The sequence below is a fragment of the Paralichthys olivaceus genome, chromosome 8 (assembly GCF_024713975.1).
Source record: "Paralichthys olivaceus isolate ysfri-2021 chromosome 8, ASM2471397v2, whole genome shotgun sequence".
Lineage (NCBI taxonomy): Eukaryota > Metazoa > Chordata > Actinopteri > Pleuronectiformes > Paralichthyidae > Paralichthys > Paralichthys olivaceus.
This window is the reverse complement of record NC_091100.1, coordinates 15,259,340-15,281,551: the sequence shown is the minus strand read 5'-3', so window position 1 is coordinate 15,281,551 and position 22,212 is coordinate 15,259,340. Positions and strand designations below refer to the sequence as shown.

General features: G+C 40.2%; 2 protein-coding genes across 6 annotated transcripts; both read right to left on the bottom strand.

Moving 5' to 3' along the window:
* Positions 1-591: 591 nt before the first annotated feature.
* LOC109627692 (phosphoribosyl pyrophosphate synthase-associated protein 1-like) lies at positions 592-13,559 on the bottom strand. 5 transcript variants are annotated; one of them, XM_020084430.2, is made up of 11 exons: positions 12,903-13,541; positions 9,180-9,232; positions 8,683-8,749; positions 7,266-7,438; positions 6,109-6,224; positions 5,918-5,973; positions 5,551-5,696; positions 5,172-5,216; positions 3,326-3,396; positions 1,885-2,031; positions 592-1,068 (listed from the first exon to the last, which is right to left on the bottom strand). In XM_020084430.2, exons 1-11 carry the CDS (start codon positions 13,058-13,060, stop codon positions 910-912), a joined length of 1,191 nt encoding a protein of 396 aa, XP_019939989.1. In that variant the 5' UTR covers positions 13,061-13,541; the 3' UTR covers positions 592-909. The 5 variants fall into 5 exon arrangements, with proteins under 5 accessions (XP_019939989.1, XP_069386047.1, XP_019939990.1 ...); XM_069529946.1 differs by lacking the exon at positions 12,903-13,541 and adding an exon at positions 11,333-11,367; XM_020084431.2 differs by lacking the exon at positions 5,172-5,216 and having other exon boundaries at positions 12,903-13,559.
* Positions 13,560-14,351: 792 nt separating this feature from the next.
* Positions 14,352-19,768, bottom strand: LOC109627459 (inner centromere protein). Its single transcript, XM_020083984.2, has 7 exons — positions 19,592-19,768; positions 18,638-18,760; positions 18,213-18,354; positions 17,995-18,103; positions 17,092-17,182; positions 16,516-16,695; positions 14,352-15,646 (listed from the first exon to the last, which is right to left on the bottom strand). The coding sequence occupies exons 1-7, from the start codon at positions 19,626-19,628 to the stop codon at positions 15,519-15,521; spliced, it is 810 nt and encodes a 269-aa protein (XP_019939543.1). The 5' UTR covers positions 19,629-19,768; the 3' UTR covers positions 14,352-15,518.
* Positions 19,769-22,212: the final 2,444 nt, after the last annotated feature.

The following is a 22,212-nucleotide window of genomic DNA, read 5'->3' as shown; positions in this document are numbered from 1 at the left end:
TAGAAAGCCTCAGATCTACGGAGCAAAGGAAAATCTCTACTTGCCACTATTTGTCCAATAAACGTTTTTTAACCTATTATATCGTTATTTTTCAAAAATATATCAAGATTAACTTGTGTCAAATAAATCATAAACACACAGCACGATATAATAAAAAGGAATGATGCCAAAATGAAATCCCTGCATCATGCTGGCATTAAATCTTTAACCATGCTGTGTTTCCTGATAAATGCACTGTATTATATCATATTGCAACTATTTAGTGACAAAACACATCACGCAATACACAGTTCTTTGGCAAAGACGGTTACAGCTTAATGAGCATTTTCTTCTAACTGCAGCTCAATAATGTGATGCAAGTTGTCTTCCTCTGCCATGCCTCACGAAGCAGGTGGCCTCAGCTGTGACTGAAACTGCTACTGAAAGTTTAGGTTCCAGTGTAAAACCGTTACATTTCGGACTTACTTCCACTGCAAAATGCAAACACTGCTAGTTTTTATAAAACCATCTGTGCTGCTGTTATCCAATTACTCACGTATAACCAAGATTTTACCATTTGAAACCAACAGGGTTAAAACAAACAAGAGAAGCTTTGTCACCCAAGAATAGTTTTATTTGCCATGATACATTATGTGTCTGCAGATGGTGGGAAGCATATATTAGTGAAGTGAAACAGTGTGTACTGTTTGTACAGTTCCACTATGTGACACATCAGAGGAAACAGTTTCAGTTTCTTTATATGTAACATGCAGTAAATACAGTTCTGTCAGCATGTTTATCACCAAAACAAGCAGAACAACAGGTTAAAACAGAGAGGGGATTCTTGGTCCTCGTGTGTGCTTGGTAATGTGTTCGTTTTGTGTGTACAGGAATGTAAATGTGTGTGTGTGTGTGTGTGTGTGTGTTGCCTCAGTCGTCCACAGCGATGTTGCGGAACAGATAAGCCATGGACTCTCCGTTGTGGATGCGGCGGATGGCCTCAGCTAGGATCATACTGACATCCACAGTTTTGATTTTTGGACACTGCAGCTTCTGAACCTCATGAGGAACAGTGTTGGTCACCACCACCTGGAGGCGCAACATCGCAGTGTTAGAATCAGTTTCAGGACTTTTCTTCCACAAGTTAAGCCACAAAACTCAATCTCCATGTAAAATTGGCAGATTTTTGAACCAGCTATAGAGCTTCGTCTGTACTCCACTTTCTGAAAATGTATTAATCTTTAAATCTAATCATGAGCATTTGATTGGTGGAGCTACGTGAAATGAAACACAGGAACATAATAGGTGCAGGACAAATTCTGTATGAAAAGGATGTTAAATAAATCAAACATATACCACAAACCGAAAAGATTTAATATGTGAAAACCTCTCATTGCCCAATAAAGCCAGTTTTCATACTGCATCTTACTATTCCAGTTAATGAGAGAAAAGGTACCCTGAACTTCCTGACAAATTTCATAATAATGAACACAGACAAAGGTCAATGCATTTGTGAACAGGATGTCACACAGCTCATGTGTCATCAGGAGAAAAAACACTTGATTGTGTTTTGTCATGGAGCCACGATTTCTCAAGCTCTGTACCTCATCAACATAAATACATTCTTTAAAGATCATTTAGAAAACAAGGAAATGAATAAAAATCGAAATTCTTATAAAATACATTTGGAAGGATACTGGCACTATTCTTTGTGTCAGAAATGATGATCTGATATCTGTGCATGTGCTGTGTCGAGAAGGAATTGCATTATACTTTCTGATGTGTTTACTTTAATGAGTTCCTCTTCACCTTTATTGTCGTTAAATATCTTAAACCCACAATTTTTCATGTAGCATTGAACGTTAACTTCAGTTAAAAAAGACGAGATCATCTGGATGATTGTACCTCATCGATAGCAGACTCCTCTATGAGTCGTGGAGCATCTGCAGACAGGAGGCCGTGTGTAGCCATGATGTAGATCTTGTAGGCTCCCCTCTCCTTCAGGATCTCTGCTGCTGCAACAAAGTCCTCCACATCATCGATAATGTCATCCTGAGAGAGGGAATACAGGGTTTGGGATTAAACAGCGGTAAGCAAAAGGAAGATACATTTATTTGGATGGATTGAAAACTGTATCTCAACATTTATCTTTGGATTTTTTTTAAATCAGATTTTTTTTCTTTGACTTGTGGGATGATTTATCTGATTGAGCACCAACAATACCAAGCCGTGCTCTGATATGTAGTGACAACCGTCTTAATCAGCCATGAACTCTCTGAACCTCTGTAATGTAACTGCATGAAAAAGAAGCCGCCACATTAACGTCCACACAAGCAAACTCCTAAGTTAGAGACGCCCTGTGAAGATTTCTAGTGAACAGTTTATGTACATTTAGTCCATACAGACATGACAAATGTAATTCCTTATTAAACACTTACAAAACAAGACAATGTTTTTATTGTTATATATTTATTTCTATTGCTAAACATCACCTACATGTCAGTGGCATTGTGTGAACCCTTGGCAGGAACGTGTATTGCATGTGGACAAGACAAATGAAAAACAGCTCCATAGAGCTTTTAGAAATTAAACACTTTATTTTGTAATGTGACAACTAAGCAATTATGTGACAACTTCACTCTTATGACATGTGCTGCTTTCACATTCCAATGAAATTATCCAGAGGGGCTGGATGTGAGAAGGCAAATGTCTTACACGAGTTGCTGTGGACATTGTCCAAATTTTTCCTGCCAGGCCCCAAGTAAAATGTCTGGAGAATATCTCAATGAAGGAACATGTCAGAGGACTTCATAGTGAGTCAGTGGATGTGTTGAAGTTTGTAGCAGATGACAGACGCAAAAGTCTACAAATATCTCAGGAAAAAGTGGTGTCATACACGAAGAGGACGCTGACAAAGACTTAAACTTTGAAAGCACAGACACTTGTGATGAGAGCTAACGCTAGTGTCAATGTGCTGTAAACAAAAAACACAATATTTCAGAAGCATCATTTATACAATGTGTCCTGGCGCCTGCATGTTCTACTCAGATGACATCCCTCTTCTCACACAGGACATTTTCCTGTTGTTGTGAACTTGCCTGACCTGGACAATCTCCTGCTGCATTCTTCATGTGCAAAAGGTTAAGACCGGACAATGTCTGGACACAATTGTCTGAACACTTTCATGAGTTTGTGTCCAAAAACAGCTGTAGACAACCCAATAATCAAAGCTAGTCTTCACCCTGTATCTTTCCGTAACAACTATTTTCTGAGATTCACATTTAGAACCGTCAACAGATTTGTCACTAGATTAAAAGGAAAATCGTATAAAAGCTTGAGGTCTTACAACAATGATGGCGATTCTTCCTCCTACATCTCCAACGACAGTGATTGGCGGCTTCTCCTTAGCCATCATCACTGAAAGACACAGATGAAGGAACAGTCATTTCAGGACAGCAAGTGAGGTTTCTCCTGCAGCCCTCAAAGAAGGAGCCCATTCTTGAGGGGAAGTGACGGTAGAGGGATTCGGTAAGAAGATCATTGATTTAAAAACATCATGCAAGACAGCTCGACCCCCAACAAGTATCCAGCTACCACAGCACCAATCCATGAGCGGAGACCAATGAAGACTTCACCTAAGACTGGAAAACTTAACAGTCAAGACTTATTTGTGCTTCACTTTGGAACCAAGACTTAAAATTTGCGCTTAGAACTGCGCAGTAACATGTAACTGCTTTTAGTGAAGTGTTAGATGAACGAGTGGGTGTGGAACTGAGCCTCTTTCACAGACCAGGATCGACCATTGTTTAAAATCTAAGAAATGCTGTTTTTAAGAAATTAAAAACTTGTAAGAGCTGTTTACAAGAAAACTTTAACTTAGAGCTTATCTAGTTTACACAAACTCCAATTTTCATTTAAAAAAGTTAAATGCTCTTTGAGGATTTCAAATAATAGTCGATCCATGTCTAGAACCCACCACATCTGACTCGTAGGGTCCCCACATCAAAAAACTTCTGTAAAACAACAGGGTTCATTCAAAAGATTTGTCTCCAAATTCATCAAATGATCATTAAGGAAAGCTTCTTTAAAGGTACAGTGTGTAGAATTTTGTGATATCGAGTGTTGAAATGGCTGAACACCCCTCACTTCACCCTCCAAACATGAAAAAGAAATTGTGGTAGCCTTTAATTGTCATAAAAACTCAAAAGGTGTTTAGTTTGTCCAGTCTGGACTAATGTAAAAAACATGGCAGCCTCCGTAGAGAGGACCCCCTCGATGTAAATATAAAGTATTTAAATATAAAGGGTCTTTTCTGGGGTAAAGAAAACTACAATTCATACAATTTAGATGAAATGAACTAGTGAAAACATCATGAGGATTATTCTACATTATTCATGATCAAACCTCTCAAGATGATTAAAGAAGAAAAGTCTTAAATACTGCTATTCAATTATATTTCTCATGTATTTACTGGATATAAAGGCACAATGGTGAAGGTCATAATGTCCATTTCTCACTCAAGGAATAACGTTTCATTTCACAAGAACCAAAATCATTTCAACTGAGCGGATGAGAGACTGAGGGCTTCCAAACATTATCAGGAACACTTAAAGGGATAGTTCACAGAAAACTGAAAATTCACAAATGATCTACTCACTCAGCCACACACTCTTCAGACCACATACCTCTGAGACTCCAAAAGTGTTTTGTGGACTCAAACACTTTACCCACCCCTCCATCGGCATAGTGATGAGTAGATGGCCCTTTTTGGGTCAACTATCCCTTTAAGGGTAAGTTCCTGTTATAAAATAAAAAAATCCCTTTCCCTAGTGAAAACCAGAACTACCGCCATGCTGTTGTTTGCCTCCACCAAGCAGTGTAGTAGTTAACATATATTTTCTTACACAAATGAGGTCATCTTGACCTTTGACCACTGGAATCAAATCAGTTCATCTTCCAAGTGACAACTGAATAAAGTGACAAATTGAATAATTCATTAAATCATCTTTCGTTTTTTTTGGTTTGGTGTTTTTCCCTCTGAGTGACATAGAGATATAACACCTCTTAAAGCTCCTTTGACACTGTAATTCCTGTTTTTCCAGAAGCCCTCAGTGACTCATTCTGTCGTTCCATGCAGGGAGGAGTAAACAATCAACAGGAAGCACAAATGGATTCAAGCATCATGATCATACTTGGGAGCTCTATCCCAGGGAATGGGACATGATGTCTGCTGCTTGCTGTGGCAAAAAGATAGGATGGTACAAAACATTAAGGTACAGTTAGACACATGACAAACAGACAAAAATGACAAGGCACTGATCGGTGCCCAAAGAAAACTGGTCATCACTTTCTGAAGGGGAGGTTCACGCAGCTGTGTTCAGAGGTAAGAAGCCCTCCTTTAAAATGTAAGGTTGAGGGAGGGAGGAGTGGATGGTAAATTCAGCTGAAGAGGGAGCACACAAAATGAGATGAGGAAGGAAATAAATCTATAAAAGGTTACTGAAAAGCAAAGACACAACAAGAGGAGACAGAAATGGTTGAGCACACATATTGTTTTGTTGTATGTCTTACATGGTAGCTCTAGGCCAGTGTGTCCTGTGGTGGTGCGGGACAAAGGGGGAGAGTGCCGACCGTCGGCCATGTCTGACTCCGAGTGATTGGCCTCCCCGTGCATCACAGCCAGGCCAAGCCGCAGCCTCTCAGCATAGGACTGAGCTCTGAGAAAAACCAAAACACAGACACCCGACTGTCAATGAAACTAACAAAGATGACACATGCAAATAAATACGTAGCCAAGAGGGAGCAAATGAAAGCAAAGAAGCTTAAACATACCAACAAAAGCCATAAAGCAGAATATTGAAAGGAAAAGTGCAGTAAGAGTGAAACGTGAATGAAACAGTCCATTGTAACTTCAGGAGAAGTGATCTTCTCTTCTTACCTCTTGGCAGCTGAAGGGGATTTTGCAACAATTATGGCATTTCTGTAGTAAGGGATCTGGGGAAAACAAACATTGTTTTCATTGTTAAGACATTTGATCATAATAGGAATAGAATTAGTTCAAACTTTCATGAAAAACTATCACTTCTGTGATGAGAGGCACGTCATGTGTACAGTGCAATGTATCCTCACCTCTTCCTGGATGTACTGGATGAGGAAAGGTGAAGCTCTTAAGTTGTCAACAGGGAAACTGAAGAAGCCCTGGATTTCTTTCTGGTGGAGGTCCATAGTGATGATGTGAGTTAGCCCTGCAGCAACACAGACATATGTAACATGAGCTGGTGCGGCTTCAGAACGCTCATGAAATCCCAAAATATTCAAAGCCAGCACCTGATTACCATAACTTTCATAAAAATAATGAACTGAGAACTGATCACAGTTTCCTCCTGCATTAAAAGTCAAGGGGTATATAGAAAAAATAAAGACAAGTGGCAGCTCACAGGTAAAGATGGTGTCAGCTGCCAGATAGTCAGAGCAGCACCAGATGTAATCATGACAGTGGGATTTGAGCACCATGTACATTAAAGACTTATTCATACTCAATGCTGGATACGCGTATGGAAACTGACGAAGCCTTCTGTCTGTTATCTGCGTTCATTTCCTTCGTATTTATGGATGTCTCCTGAGAGCTAGATATGGACGTAACACAGCTGGACATATGAGGAACCTTTCAAGGAGAGAATTTCAAACTTCAGGCCTCTATATGTTCTGAATAGATACTTTTGCCTCTCTCTTTATATTTACGTTATAATGATCAGCTCCTCCACTTTCGCCATGCTTGTTGTTGTCAGACAGTCTTGACTCTGTGCCTCTAGTGGATGTATTGCTTAACAACCATGCCAATGCAAAGGATCAATGGAAGTATGCGACGGGCATTGATAATTACATTGTTTTACAAGGACGTGTCTCTTTTTGTACATAAAGGCAACAAGAATGGGCCTTAAAAAGCTCAATTCCAACAAGGCATCAATATCTTAAAGGTACCAAATACAATTAATTCAATAACATGAGATGTTCACATATAAAACGAACAAAATTGCAAAACAACAAATCTTTACAGACAAGTTAAAATATATACGATTCCTCAGTATCAGCACCACTACTCCTCTGAAACTTTCACACAGCAAAATCTTATGTTTCTCTTTAGTTTTATACATTTTAAGACACGTACACGTACACTGTTAATTTGTAAACTGTTAGGAATAGGAAACTTGAGTCTGTGTTTTCATTCCTTTAGTATAAAAGACAAATCAATAATGACAAAGGAACAATCAACATGTAATCCATACCAGCTTTAGCTAACATTGATGTGAGCAGCTTGCAGACGATGGATCCTCTCTTCCTCATCTTGCACTGCTTGCTGTAAGGAAAGTAGGGGAGGACCCCGATGATGTTCTTGGCACAGGACGTCTTCAGGGCGTAAGCCATGACCAGCAGCTCCATGATGGCCGTGTTGACATCTCTGAAAAACAACACATTCAATTCAAGACTGCAGTAGAAATCATAACCCACTAAAGCACTGTGTTTGTTTGCAAGATCATCTTTGTATTAACCACTGTAAATAAAGTTTTTTTTTACTTCGGTTTACTCTGGTTTATTGGCACATTAACCAGCTTTTCCTCTGAGCACCAACCCAAAATAATCTCAAACTTTACAGCCTGTTGTAGATGTAAGTGCTGAAGTTACAACAAAAGAAACAAATGGAAAGACCTCATGAATATGTTCATGAAAATAGCTTTAAGAAAAGGTCTTCAATGGTTTTAGTCTGTACTGTGATGTGAGATTTAAAATGAACCACTATGACGGTTGTTATTTTTTGACGATAGCACAGTTTCACTACTTCAGAGAGGTGCAGTGCTGTTGTCAGTGTAACAAGACACTGTGTGTAGCATTTAGGCCTGAACAGCTTGTTGAAACCAGAGATGATACCACACAGGCAGGTCAGTGACCTGCTGGATCTGCACATGCTCAGTATAGGGAACTCAGAAATGTGCTGTGGCTCTGGCTATCTTTCAGAGCAGGCTTCTCCTCGCCGTCGCAAATAATTGATTAACAAGGCTGATGGCCAGAGTTAGTGTTGCATTCCCGGTTTCACAAGATTACATTTGGGCTCTAAGCTTCCAGTTAGGTGTATGCACAAAGATTTTATACAGTGAATAAAAAAACTACTCACAGCACACAAAGTAGAGATGTTTTGACTTGTCTCAGTTAACAGCACAGTAATGACACATTGGCACAACTACTGAGAACTGAGAGTGAGCTAGCTCTGCTGAGTCACAGGCTCTAAGTCATGGGTACACAATCTTGAGTAGATATTGAAGACCTGGTCAAAAATATACGACATTCTCGTAGAGTTAATTGTCAGGAAAGACGATGAAACTTTTGCTGTGTAAAACTATATTTAGTTTGTTAAATAATCCTTATATGTGACAGCCGAAATGGTATTTGCATATACAACAAGGTAATTTGAAGAAATACAATATAAACGTGACAATTTCAGTCCAATATTCAGGATATTTCATCTTCTTCAGTTGAGGTAAATACCTCAAGAGCTGGTACAGCTATCAAACTGAAAACTTTTCATGCCCAGAGGTTTAATAGTGAATTTATCTGAGTTTTATCTGCTGAAAAGAGCTGCATTCTCCTGTTTGAAACCAGGCTGATGATAATTAAAACATAAATATTCAACATTTGCTCCAGTCTCACCTGGGGATGGTCTGAATGATAAAGATGTCTTGTCCACGGACAGACTCTTTCACATCAACTCTAGTCTCTAAAAGGAAAAAACACACAATCATTGTGGGTTCAAGAACAAAGTCAAGTGAGACTACACTTAAAAAATTGAAAAAAGAAATCGGGGAAAAAAAAGAAAATCAATATGTGGTGATCAGTTAGAATTTTGTGGTCAAAAATGAATCAACGTATGACAAACACTGAGGAGTATAAAAATACTTTGGCTCATATAAAATTGTAGTGGATCAGAGGACTTCAACAAAGTAGGCGGTTCTTCAACATACTTTAAGATGCATTTGTGTTCACACTAGTAAAAGAGTGTGGCCCAAGCCACCTCTGAACATGTCTTGGGTGTGTGTTCATTTGTGTTCTATGAGCCGTTTGTAATCAGATTACTCAGGACAGACGTTAGAGCCAGGTCTGCACAGGACCTTTGACATTCACAGTTGAAATCAGGGACTGAGCCTTACCTGAATTTGACTCTTGATAAACCACCGACTTGCCCAATTCCACACCCAAGCGCCTGGAGACAAAAATAGAAACAACAGTACAGTGTTAAGAGTTAAAAACAGCTTCTCAATTGACACCAGCTGCCTTTTCTCTGTTTTATATCATTGGAAATGTTTTGTCACAGAAAACAAGACATTTGAAGATATTGCCTTGGGTTCTGGGGAATTGCAACAAGCACTTTTCTATTTTTCTATTGAAGTAAATGAATAAACCATGTCTCAGACTCAGTTTGAACTTTGATAACTTTGATGCTGACAACAGGAGACACTCCTATAAGTGACTGGCAAGGTAAGTTATTATCAGAAGCCACTTTGCATTAGAAAAAAAACTAAAACACAGCAGCCTTAAGAGAAGCCTACAAATGTTATGCTTTGTTAAGTTCAGTGAAGTGATTGTACGATTATAAATCAGTTACCAAATACAAAGAAGGAAATCAAATCAAAATGCACTTGGCACAAACACAAGCGAACCTGACATTAATTTACTGTGATGCGTCATATAAAACTTTTGAACAAGCCCAGGCCTCATAAATACCCACGAGCTTTGGGCAGAAAATTATGCTGTTGTTTATGAAAACCAGTTAATCAACAAAGCTGGTTCTAAAAAATGAACTTGGCGGCTCTTTAACCAGCACCGCAGATGAGCGAAGACTGGTGACACAGGGAGGCCCCACCAGTGAGTTCAGTCTGCAGTGATCCCACTGGGTCACACAGGCTTCTCTGCCACTGGAGCCTCACCCTTGTGTTTACTGCACTCAACCCGAGCCTTGTTCCAATATTTGACATTGTGCCATAAGCTATTATGACTGTGGAAGAAATACAAGACCTGACCTGTACATAAAGCGTTAACCGTCTTCTCTTTTCTACTCTAAATTACATTTATCTAACAAGGAAAATCTGATTGAATGTTAGAGAGGTGAATCAGCTGGCAGCCTTATAAACTTCTATTCACATTTAGCGAAGAATAACAGTGTTGTAAAAATATGATTGACTGCACTCACAGCTGTATTTACACACAGCCCAATTACCACATGTGCAATATAATGAGTAAATACTCAGCCCAGTTTTCAGTTGCATTTTCTGTGTGCTCATGTCAACCTTTGCTCCAAAGAAAACTCCACTCTGCTCCAGAGCAACAACATAATCTCCTTTGTGAAGTTTTGCAATTTTGCCAAACAATGAAAACTGAGAATGCTAAGCTCCTTTTAACTGGATGGGCAATGCAACTTGTGCTTGGCCAATTGACAGTTCTGTAGGTTGGGGGGGGAGAAAAAACACACACATGGCCGTTTCCTGATTCCAGTGGGCCAACAATGAGATGAAGAGATATTGGTGTTAGCAGAGATCTGGATCAGTTTCCAGAAACAGATCAATTATTCTTTTTGTTTTCATGCCATTCAGATCACTGGGTGAAACTCGTTTTTAACCAAACTGAACCAACACCCATCTGTACACCACGTGAATTACTGCCAATCCAAACAATAACAACCACCACCAAAGTAACGCCCATTGTATGGTATCTGTGTATTTCATAGACAGAGCGGTGCCTGTGCAGTAGGCTCCTCTCATCATAATGATTCTTACTGGCAGCTCCTTCGAATCCCCCTCAGAAACACCCGGAAGGAAAAATAGGGGGGGATTGTCATAATCAAATAAAACTAATCTTTCATCCTCGCTGTATAACGCTGAGCAGTCTGTTGGTTATCTGCAGCGACACTTTTAAGGGCAATGATGATCCTTTGATTTAAAGCAAGTGAACCTTACAATGCCTCAACATGTGGTTCAGTCAATTCTCTCTTTAACTGAAGTTTCAAACTGAATAAATTCAAATTATTAACAGGTTGTGAAAGCCACTGAAAATAGCACCTCAAACAATATAGTAGCTCCAAAAAAGTGACAACCGCAGCCATTTACCAATGGGAGGAACTCTAGGTTGGTTTAAAGCTATGATTTATGAATCAATACAAACAATAGACTATCCTCAAAAGTTAAATTTAGAAAGAAAGTATGTTAATTAGTTGTAAATGTTTTGATGCGCCACTCCTCCAAGAGCAATGTAAGAGACTGCATGAGCAACAGAGTAGGTATTTAGGACAGCCCAAAACAACACACACCAGTTTATACAGACACCCATGAGGTAATGACGGCAGGTCTTGTTTGTGAGAATCTTAGTTGTAGCTGCAAGCTGCAAAAGAAAAAGTGAAGTGTCCATGTAGTCAAACACTACATTTAAACAAACGTTTTTCTTGCATCGCTGAAACATATTCTGTCCTTTAAACAGCCTGATAATGTTAAACCTGTTGAAGAGCAATTTAAAAAGTAGCATTTTTGAAATGAAAGTTTAATTTTAGTCAATAATCATACACTTTATGTATATAGCACTTTTAACAATGCTCAAAGACACTTTGCTTAGAAACCAGTTCTGAAGAAGTGATGTTTTGATGGTGGACAGAATTGTCCTTTGACATTAGAACCTGCACATGTTTCATGAGTTTGAATCTTCTTCGTCCACACTGATGATGTGGATTGTTCTCTGTTGGATTATGTTTTTGTGCCATTACACCATTGTCGCATGGAAAAGTTGAAGGTGTCAGTGTCATGACTCAAGTCACCCTGTGACTTCCACACCATGTACTGTGTATGTCTGCTCATCCTGGTTACCCCTTTAGGACCTTTTCCAGTAGAAACACTGACCTTGCCATTAGGCAAATACCCACAATGTAAACCATTCAATTTAAAGGTGAAGGCATGTTTTAAGTTTAGGTTAAAGTATTAGTTTACGGCATGGTTAAGGTCAAGGTTAGGGATAAGGTTTTGGTTTGAATGGAAGTCAATGCAAAGTCCTAAATAGAATAGATGCACGAACTCCTGCGTGCGTAGTTGTTTTATTCAACTTTGTTTAGGATCTTTTCCAGCATAAACGCTGAACTTATCAAGACCAGTAGATCTCATGGGGATCACATTTCTGAAGTCTTGTGAGTGGTAAGATGTGAATTGTGGTTTAGTTTAGGGTAAGGCATAAGTTGTTCATGGCTGAGGTTAGGGATAAGGCTCTGTTTATAAGCTGTCCACTATTAAAAGGAGGTACATACAAAGTCCTAGTAAGGATGGCTTGCGTGTTTGAATAGCCTGACTGCACAGCATTAAAGAGATAGTTCATCCAAAAAGGAAAATTCACTTACCTACTCACCACTATGTGGATGGAGGGGTGGGTGAAGTGTTGGAGTCCACAAAACACTTTTGGAGTGTCAGGGATAAACAGCGTTGCAGCCAAACCCATGGCTCCAGAGGAGTATCAGAGGACATTTAGGCTAAGAGCACGATGTAAATGATGCCGTGTCGAGTCGAATTTCAATGTTGGGGCTTACAGACACCTGGATGACACCTCATGAGGAGTATGAAGCCATTTTATGCGGTCACCATTTACTTCAATTGTACTGGATTCGGCTGCAACACTGTTTACCCCTGATACTCAAGAAGTGTTTTGTGGACTCCAACACTTCACCCACCCGTCCATCCACATAGTGGTGAGTATATAATGAGTGCATTTTCATTTTTTGGGTGAACTCACCTTTTTAAACAACACTGTGAGTCCAGGTGTGCAGTCAGGTATAGTCTCTACAAAGACAGAGCAGTTGTCATTAGATCTGAATCACATGGTTGCTGCTTTAAATCCACACTCACTCTGTGATCTTCTTGGCCAGCTCTGTGCAGGCGGGGCTGGAGTTGGCAGAGAAAACACGGTATCCACTTCTTGACACGTTCATCTTGGCGAAACCATACGACAGTTTAGGAGTTTGAGAGACAAGAGACCTGTGACCCCCAAACCGCCTAATGGGCATGTTGTTCTAACTCAATACGTGTGTGTGTTTGGGAGCGACTCCACTAAACCGTCATTAAAAATGGCCTGTTACCACCCGACAGGAAGGAAAACTCTTTCCCACTAGAATCTACGTGTTTGGTGGATTCGCCTCCCGCCGCGCACACGCATGCTAACGTAAGAAAACCACCGCTGAAGCTGCGTAAACACGAAGCTGAATACGAACTCAAACCCCGACAATAGAAGCTCACGCTGCTCCGCCTGTAAACGTGGGGAGAACACTCCGGTTGTTAGCGGGTCAGCGAGCACCCTCACACCGGCCACCAGCGCCGACACAAGCCCCCGAGGTGAGCTCCAGCTCCGGGGAACTCAGTTTTTAGCACCGCCGCGTTGTTTCAGTCGCTGGAAGTTGAGTCCGCTGCGAACATTCAAACTGTGGCCGCTGCAAAACTTCAGCGACGCGAGGAGAAGACACGCCACAGCCGAGCGTTCATTGGGGAAGAGAGAGTGACGTGGAGAGCAGCCAATCAGAGAGGACGTCAAAGCAGGAGGGGCGTGAGAGATAGCTTCTGGCCAATCGGTGCTCGGGAGTTGTATGACGTAATCTTAAAGCGCAATGGCCAAAAAAACGTGGCGACTTTTGTTGGGGGGTTTTCTGCCTCAGTCAGGGGCGTTTCAAGGAACTTTGGGGGCAGGGTGGTGGGGCATACATCATTACAGTCATCAGAGGATTCTTTTTGAATTTAAGGGGGGGGCCCATAAAATTGTCATTGCCGATCAGAGTGTGGGAGTCATTTGACGTAATCTTAAACAGCAATGGCCGAATAAACGTGGCAATTCACTTTCCAACACTGCCATCTCAAATTAAGACACGATCTTAAGCTTCAAGCCGGAAGCCATATATGCAAATTTATAAATTATACTGCACTAGACATAACTTCAGTTGTGCACCTTAGCAGTATCAAGTATTTTGACCTTGTAATCAATAATACAGTCCGAACTCGAGGGTACGCTGAGGCTAAAGGTAAATCTGACTACTGGCCTGTATGGCAGTAGCATGAAAGCTGTGGGACCCACTCAGTTAATCATACTTCTTTACCTCTAGGCCTTTTTAAACTGAAAACTGTCCTATTTTAGAACATAGGATAAGATGAAGAATACCGTATCCCTTGTATGTTCCACTGCACTAATTAATGCCTACCACTAGTTGATGTTATCAGATGTTAGTGATCAACAGCAGATGTTAGGGACATGTCTTCAGTTGTGTACCTTTACAGTTTTTAAAATCATAATCTGTAATAAAATAGTCAACGTTTTATAGAGCTACTGGCTTTATTAGGTCAACAAGTTTTAAAAACATTCTTTAAATTTTGTTATAGATTTTATAGCTTCTTCAAATAGAATAATATACTGAAGATCACAGCAGAGAATGTCGTGTGATTAAAACCATATATTTTTAAGAACTCATAAGCACAATAAACAACATGTGGATCAGTGGAACACGTAAATAAAAGTGCTCCCATCACTGAGAACATGTTTACCTAATAGGCCCTACATTAGCCAATGCCAGTTAACTGTATTTATATCTGGCAAATTAACAAGATGGTGACATTAAATCTTATAACAAAATAAATATACACACCATGTGACATTATAGCTATAAATCTACCTTCAGTAAAAATAGTATACAGTGTCTGTATATCTATATAATATGGGCACACATGTCCCGGCTCATTTTAGTGTGAGCTTTAGCAGTACAAAAGTGCATATTAATCCAAGTGTATTCACAGTCAGTAAAATAAAGTTTACTTTGTGGCTCACAGTCATCTGTAAATGTTACAGGGTTTGCAGAAGCTTGAGCTACATGTTAATTGTTTAATTATACATCTTTACTAAGGTATTTTTTCATTTTTTCCATCATGTCACCACAAATAATGATGTTCCTCACACTGTCAATGGGACTCAGGAAAACACATTGCTGTTGGTCACACAGGAAAATCTGCTAATCCACTTTTACTGCAAGCGGCCATCCTGGTATGTGGTAATCCTCCAGTGCAGTGTTCATCACAGCCAAGACAACAACCTATTCTGAATTCGATTTCTCAGGTGACAAATCCTCATGCACACTGTGTCCCGAGGAGTAAAACTGGGAGTTTCTATTGGGATCTACTGTATATGCATCAGCTTCTGTGCAGCTGAAATATTGATGCCTGAACCATACACACATACAACATGTACCTTCACAAACCCACACACTCACTTTACTTTCTTGCTTGACTGTAAAGACCAACAAAGGTGATGGCACATCACATCACTGTCCTTCATTTGATATCTCAATGCACTTTTGTCTCTATGATCACTTTTTTCACTCCTTGCTTCCTTATTGCAGTCAACATTGTTAACTTCCCTTTACTTCATGATGACTTTCATTTTTCAAAGATGGCACTAAAAGAGCAGGTGATGCAGGTTCGCTCTCCCTGTCAGCGTTTCAGCACCTTCTCTTTTAACAGGTCCAGGATGACCTGCCTCTCTTGGCTCTCCAGCTCAAATCTCCGTTCCCTCTCTTTTCTCTCGGCTCCCAGACGTTCCCTCTCCAGAGCGATCTTACCTAAGGATTAAAAAAGGGAAATTACATTTGGAATTCCCCGTTGAGGATGATGTCAGCACAATTCCTCCCTGCACCCTCAGTTTGAGATCAGTTTTCAGTCGGATTTGTGTGGATTATTTTCATTTTGTCTCTCGCGACACATGTAAAGCTTCCTTAGGTCGCTTTAAAGGCTATATAAATTAAAGTTATTATTAATGTTATCGTTAACAAGTATTTTAACTAATTACCTGACTACATGTGATCAGCTCATGCTTGTAATGGAATGGTTCCTACTTTCTTTTCTTTAACTCCAGATGTCTCCAAATTGAAAAGGAAATTCAAAATCTTTATCAGGATAACTTTGATTCAAATTTTTTTCAGGATGAAAATAAACAAGGTTTTTGACCCTTTTACTAAGGATCAAAGGCTTAATCTGAAACAACTAACATTGAAAAATTAAAGATCACAAGCATCCTCCATAGTATTTTTGTAATGTGACTCTAAAACAAATTAAAATTCACAATTTGTCTTTTCAATCCTGTCCGTTTGTTGGTTGGTTGGCTTGTATCTTTGTTATTGAAATTACACAAAAACAACTGAACAGATTTCCACGAAACTTGTTGCGACAATGTGGTATAAAAAAACATTACACATCCGGCAATCCGGGAATTCTTACTCACTTTCTTTAACATTGCAAGATTGGACATTTCCTACATTTTCACCACTTTCATTGAATAATTCATGGATAACTAAGATCGGGCACATGAAGAATGTGAGTGTGTGAAATTTGCTGGATCTTGATTGAATTCAAGGGGACTGTTTGGCCTTGGCAGAGGTATGTGCTCTACTTTAACTATAATCACACGAAACAGTCTTATAAAAGAAAGTACTCCTCTGAATCTCTAGTTCCTCCCGACGAAGGGCAAGCTCCTCCTCTCGCAGGCGTTGCTCTGCCTCTGAGCGTTTCTCCAGGAAGCTGAGGATCTCAGAGTAGGTCTGGCAGCAGCACTGGCACGGCTGCTTGGCTGTGGGTGCCGCTGACATATCCGGGATTTCTTCTCGATCATTATCTGGTTCAGAGGTGACAGGACACTTACTCATTTCAATCTGTTTATCAGCTGATTGACACATTCATATCATCTGATGAGTGGAAATCACCCACTTCTTCAATTGCAGTTTCCACATAAAGATGATAGGATGTGAATTCCTATTAAAATTCAGTGTGAATCACTACATCACTTCGCAGACTCTGGCTCCAAAAGCGCAAGATGACAAAGTTCATATCCTGAATATTCTGGCTTAATTTCTTGACAGTGGAAAGAAGTGGACACACATCATCCATCTCTATATACAGTCTATGATTGAGAGGGAATGACACTGGAGGCGATAATGAATACATTCTTCTTTTAACTGGTATCGAGAGACAGTCTTTTCATCTCTAGTGATTCTAGTGACTCTGCTCTTACCTGCAGCTGGTGACTGTGTGATATGGATGTTGGGTTTGTCCTGCTCGGGGAGAATTAATTCTTCGATGACTCGCTTCCTCAGCTCATCATCCTGGGAGAGATAAGGACAGGAGCACTGCTATGATAATGAAGTGAGGATAATGAAAATCAACTGTTATAGGAACAGCAGACATTTGTGTAGTAATATAAATAAGAAGAGTCGTGACAACAAGAGGGTTGGATAAGCAGAAGATACATTTTAAATCTCAGTTTACTTGTCACTGTAACTTAGATGAAAAAAGGAAGAGGAAGAGAAGTGGTTAGGTTTTTGCACAGATCATGAAAAAAACATATGCTTTTCAATTTCTATGAAATGACTCAGTCCATGTAAGCATTAGAATAGATACACCATCTTTCTAGATCAAAACAGAATGTGAGGAGCGGAGAAATATCATACTGTACATAAATTATTATCATATCATGTCTTTTGTGTCTTTTCTCTTAAAATTATTTTCTTCTTGTGAAAATATGGACTCTAACAAATATTTTGATGAAACATTCTGAGAGATTTTGAAAGAAAGAACCACAACAGAGCTGCTTAAAACTCAGACAATAGCCACTTGCTCATTTTAAACCTTACAAGCTCAAAAGGTTGGAAACATCTGGACTATACATGTGATTTTAAAATTCATGTCTTTGAAAACAAAATAACAATACTATGTATGTGAGTCATATATTTTGATTTAATGTTTGGACGAGAATAATAGCAGCATGAAGCCGTATAATGGAAGCTCTAACATGCAGTTGCTCTGCTCCTGTAGAACAGCTCAAGAGCACCCTCTGTAAAAAATAAAGTTCTTGTGCTAGAGCTGTCACATATGTTTAGATTCTCCTCTCTGATGGCACAACAACACTGACACTCACCTGGTACTTTGTTTCATGGCCACTGGTGAGCAGCCCCTTCTCAGCCTCCAGCTCCAAAACCTCATGGAGCAGATCCTCCTTTTGGGCATACAGCCTCTCTGTTCCGAACCTAAATGAACCGAATACACACACACACAAATAGACACACATGTTAACCTTGACTTTCTTTTTTATTATAAATAGATGGATGAAATAAGGCTCCTGTGGCCTGTATCAACCTGCGCAGGCTGGGGAAATCCTGCTTCTTGTAGTAGTCTAGCAGCAGCATGGTCCTCTCCCGACACCTCCTGGCGTCCACCTCAAAGTTTTCATCTTGAAGGACACCGGTGATAATTTCCCCCACACGGGCCCAGATTCTGCCTGAAGAAGATGAACGACTTCATCAGATCTGATTATACAGCATATGTTGCCCATCCAAGAAGTTAAACAGACCTGTCTGTGTTTTCCATTCGACTCTCTGTCTCTTATAAACGTGATGATCTTCCCAACTGTGTGATTTGTAGAGTCTTTTAAAAAAGGCAGTTTCTATAATCTGCACAGTAAACGTAGGGGACATTGTACGTAAATAGCAAAGGCTCTTAATTATTTAAATGTAACGACATTTTGTCCACGTGGACAGATGGATATTGTCCAAAAGACAAACCTGGTTCTTTGGAGGCAAAGGGGTTCTGGGCGATGACCTCCCGCAGAAGGATGATGTCATGCCGAGCTGAGAAACGCACCTGACGCTTTCGCGGGGTTGTGGAAGGGCCAGCGAGGGAAAAACCTAAAGTTGGTAACAGAACAGAATAAGAACGCTTAGAAAACAATACAATAGATGCACCAAGGACATAAACCTTTTAATAATGAATGAATTTATAATCAATAAAAAACCTGGACTGCCCTGACCTCTGAAATTAAATAAATTCCATCACGTGTCTATAATTATTGTTATTATTGATTCTTTGAATACAATATAATTATTTGTAGGCCTATACATGGATAAAAACTGGGTATATCAGGGGCGGGAAGTAGGGATCCAGTGTTATCATCGGACACAAATAATTTCTCTTCCTGAAATAAGAAAAAAACAAGTACAACCTAACCCGTGTTACAAACTCACATAAATTCACAGGGATTTTAAGGAAAAAACAAAACAGTAATAACAATAGTTAACTTTTCAAAATATTAAACTACCATATTGTGTGACAGTGGATTATTCTGACTGTGTGTATGTTGGATACATTTGGCCTGTGTTTTGGTGCAGAGTTGTGAGTGGGGTCAGCAGTGTGTGAGCTCAGCTGCAGAACTGCTGTTTGACACATGACAGTAGCTCTCTCTCTAACCCCCCCTCTCTCTCTCTCTTCACCCTCTCTCTCTCTGTGAACAAGTGCATGGAGCTACACGTATTCAAACACACAAACTAGACGAATAACCCTGTGATCGCCCCACACGGGCTGTAGCTCGTCCCTAAACCACATGCGTCAGAGGAGCAGGAGCAGGAGGAGGAGGAGGAGGAGGCGTCCAGTGCTCGGATGGACTGAAGCGCCACATGTCTGTCAGCAGATGTTAATAAAAAGTGGCTGAGCAGCGTGGAGGTGGTAATAATGTATCTCACCGTTGTCGATCGGCACCTCCACCACCACCCGCTCCATGTTTCTGTTTGGAGCATCCGGGAACCGCCTGACGCGCACTGCACACGTCCACACGTCCACGCACCAGTACAGGTTCACCACTGACGTGTAACTCAACTTGGCAGAGGAGCACGAGCAGCGTTTTCTTTTGGAGTTGTACTTACTCTGTTCGATCACAAGAGGGAGCCAGAGGTCTTTTACAATGACAACGTGTGAGAAGTTCACAAACGTCTCCACAGTGTGACACAGCCAGTGTCTTAAAACACATTGTCCCTATTGGCATGTAAAGCGTCCTTGGGTCTCTCGCAATGCTATTATTGATCAATATTATACATTCGAGATTGCTTCCTATGACCTTTACAAATATTAACTTTACAAACCAGGTTGTGTGTGTGTGACTTCAACCCGTGACCTCCTAGAGGTGAAAATTGTTGTTGCAAGGAATACACAATGTTGTATGTCATATCACACTTCATGATATCATGCAAATTTGTATTTGGAGCATGAAGCAGAAAATCGAAAATCAAACCATTAGAATAGAAGAGATAGAAGAGATACTTTATTGATCCCTCAAGGGGAAATTCTTTTTACACTCATTTTTATACATGCAGTTGTTAACCCTGAAACACAATCCTACACACACAAAGGGCTCATAGACATGCAACATGGTGGAGTGGGGGTTCGGTGCCTTGCTCAAGCAGTGCCCAGGAGGCCCCTCTCCAGCTACCAGTCCACCTTCCTGAAGTGAATGTAATGTTTTGTATATTAAATAAAAACTATTTGTCTGATAGACTCAACTAACTTAAAGTTACTCTATGACTGTCAATGCAGTTATCTGCCATTGGCTCCAATGCCAACACACACATTATATTTCTCACCTTGAGTTTAACTTTGTCTTAAAAACCTTCACCGAGATAAAAGTGGATTTTGAGTACATTTGAATTCACGCACGTGTTCTTGGACTCCTCCTTGTAATGTCTTTTCTGCTATTTCTCTCTTTCAAAGAAGTCACATGCACTCGCAGTCCTTGGACTCAGGGAACCCTCACCGTTGCGGGTGTCAAATGTAGTCGCTCCAAGGCTTCGGCCCACGCTCTCATTACAGGCGACTCTGATGTTCAGTGTTGCTGTCATTTAGAAACCCCAGCACTGAGGAGACATGACACCTGACAAAAAGTCTGAAATAGAAGACTGACAGCGGTAGTGTTATAGAAAAATAATCAATGTCATCATAATCATCATCTCTTTATAAATCCTGCGACTGAACAGTGTAATTCATCTCCATGGTCATGCACATTAAAGCATAGCAGCAGAACAGGCTGCAGCTGCCTGCACACCAGCAGCTGGCACTGTCAGTACTGAAATGTCAGTGGATTTTTAATTATCCAGGACACACAGAGTCCTGGTTTTGCTTTAGGATCAAAAAAGTTTCTAATGAGAGCACTGGAACAGGCTGCCCTTCACCAGAATAAAAACTCTTTGCAGCTCTCTGACACTCCTCCAGAAGACATCCCCTCCACTCTTTTGCAGTAGTTTAAAGAAATGTCTCTGCCTTTGGACACATTTCTGTAGATCTGTTCTCCCGTTGTGCAGCATCATCATTTTTCATATCATATATCTAACACTAAAATAAAAAATGTTACAGTTCTGCAACTGGGTATTTTAGCACATAAATACATTCACTACAGATAGATTGCTTAATACTATAGTCACATAACACCCACTTTTTAAATCTTTTTAAAGTAGAATAAGAAGAGAAAGAGGGAACAAAACCCCTACAAAGAAGCAAAAAACAGCAAAACAAAGAAAAACAGTATTACTATCGTCATTGATATAATGTCTAATAAGTTATTACATTCATTTTTTTGTTCTAGTGCATTTTGTTGCAGTATCCATGGCAATGAGTTGAGTGAGAAAGATTTTCCTAGATACCCTTTCATTCAGTCTCAGTTCTTTGTGTCCTTGAAAAGTCACTCACACACAAAAAAACGAGCATTTCAATCAATATCAGAATAAATAAAAATACAGTTTGGGAGGGCAGAGTTAAATCTGGATTCAGACAGCGTCTTCTTCAGGGATCATTCAGCAGACTGAGCAGATGTTTTCCAGTATTTTTTTTTAACTTGCATCCTTCTAACCCCACACTGACAGTGGAATGTCAAACCAATTCAACATCACACTGAAAAATACACAACCAAATGAAACAGGACGTGAGAGTGTACCATCAAATCATGGTAACCATAGTAACAAAGCAGTGACAGCGACTGGACCTCTCATTATCACCCTTGCATTCCAAGGTATGCACAGGTAAACATAGTGTATGCACACGTTCATTCTCATTTATTTGTCACACACATACACAAACACATATACACCCTCTCCCCTTCATACCCAGAGATCTGTGCAGGTGTGCAGGATTACGGCGTTTGAATGACAGCCCTGGCCTTTCCACGTGGTGTTCACCGAGAGCTGCCCTTGTGGAAACTCAGTGTTTTCACTACGGATGACTCACACTGAAGATTAGACCCCCCCATCCCCCCACCCCAACTCCATGCCCTCCCACTCTCTCTTTCTATTCATCTCCTCTGCTTTCAGCCACTTCAACC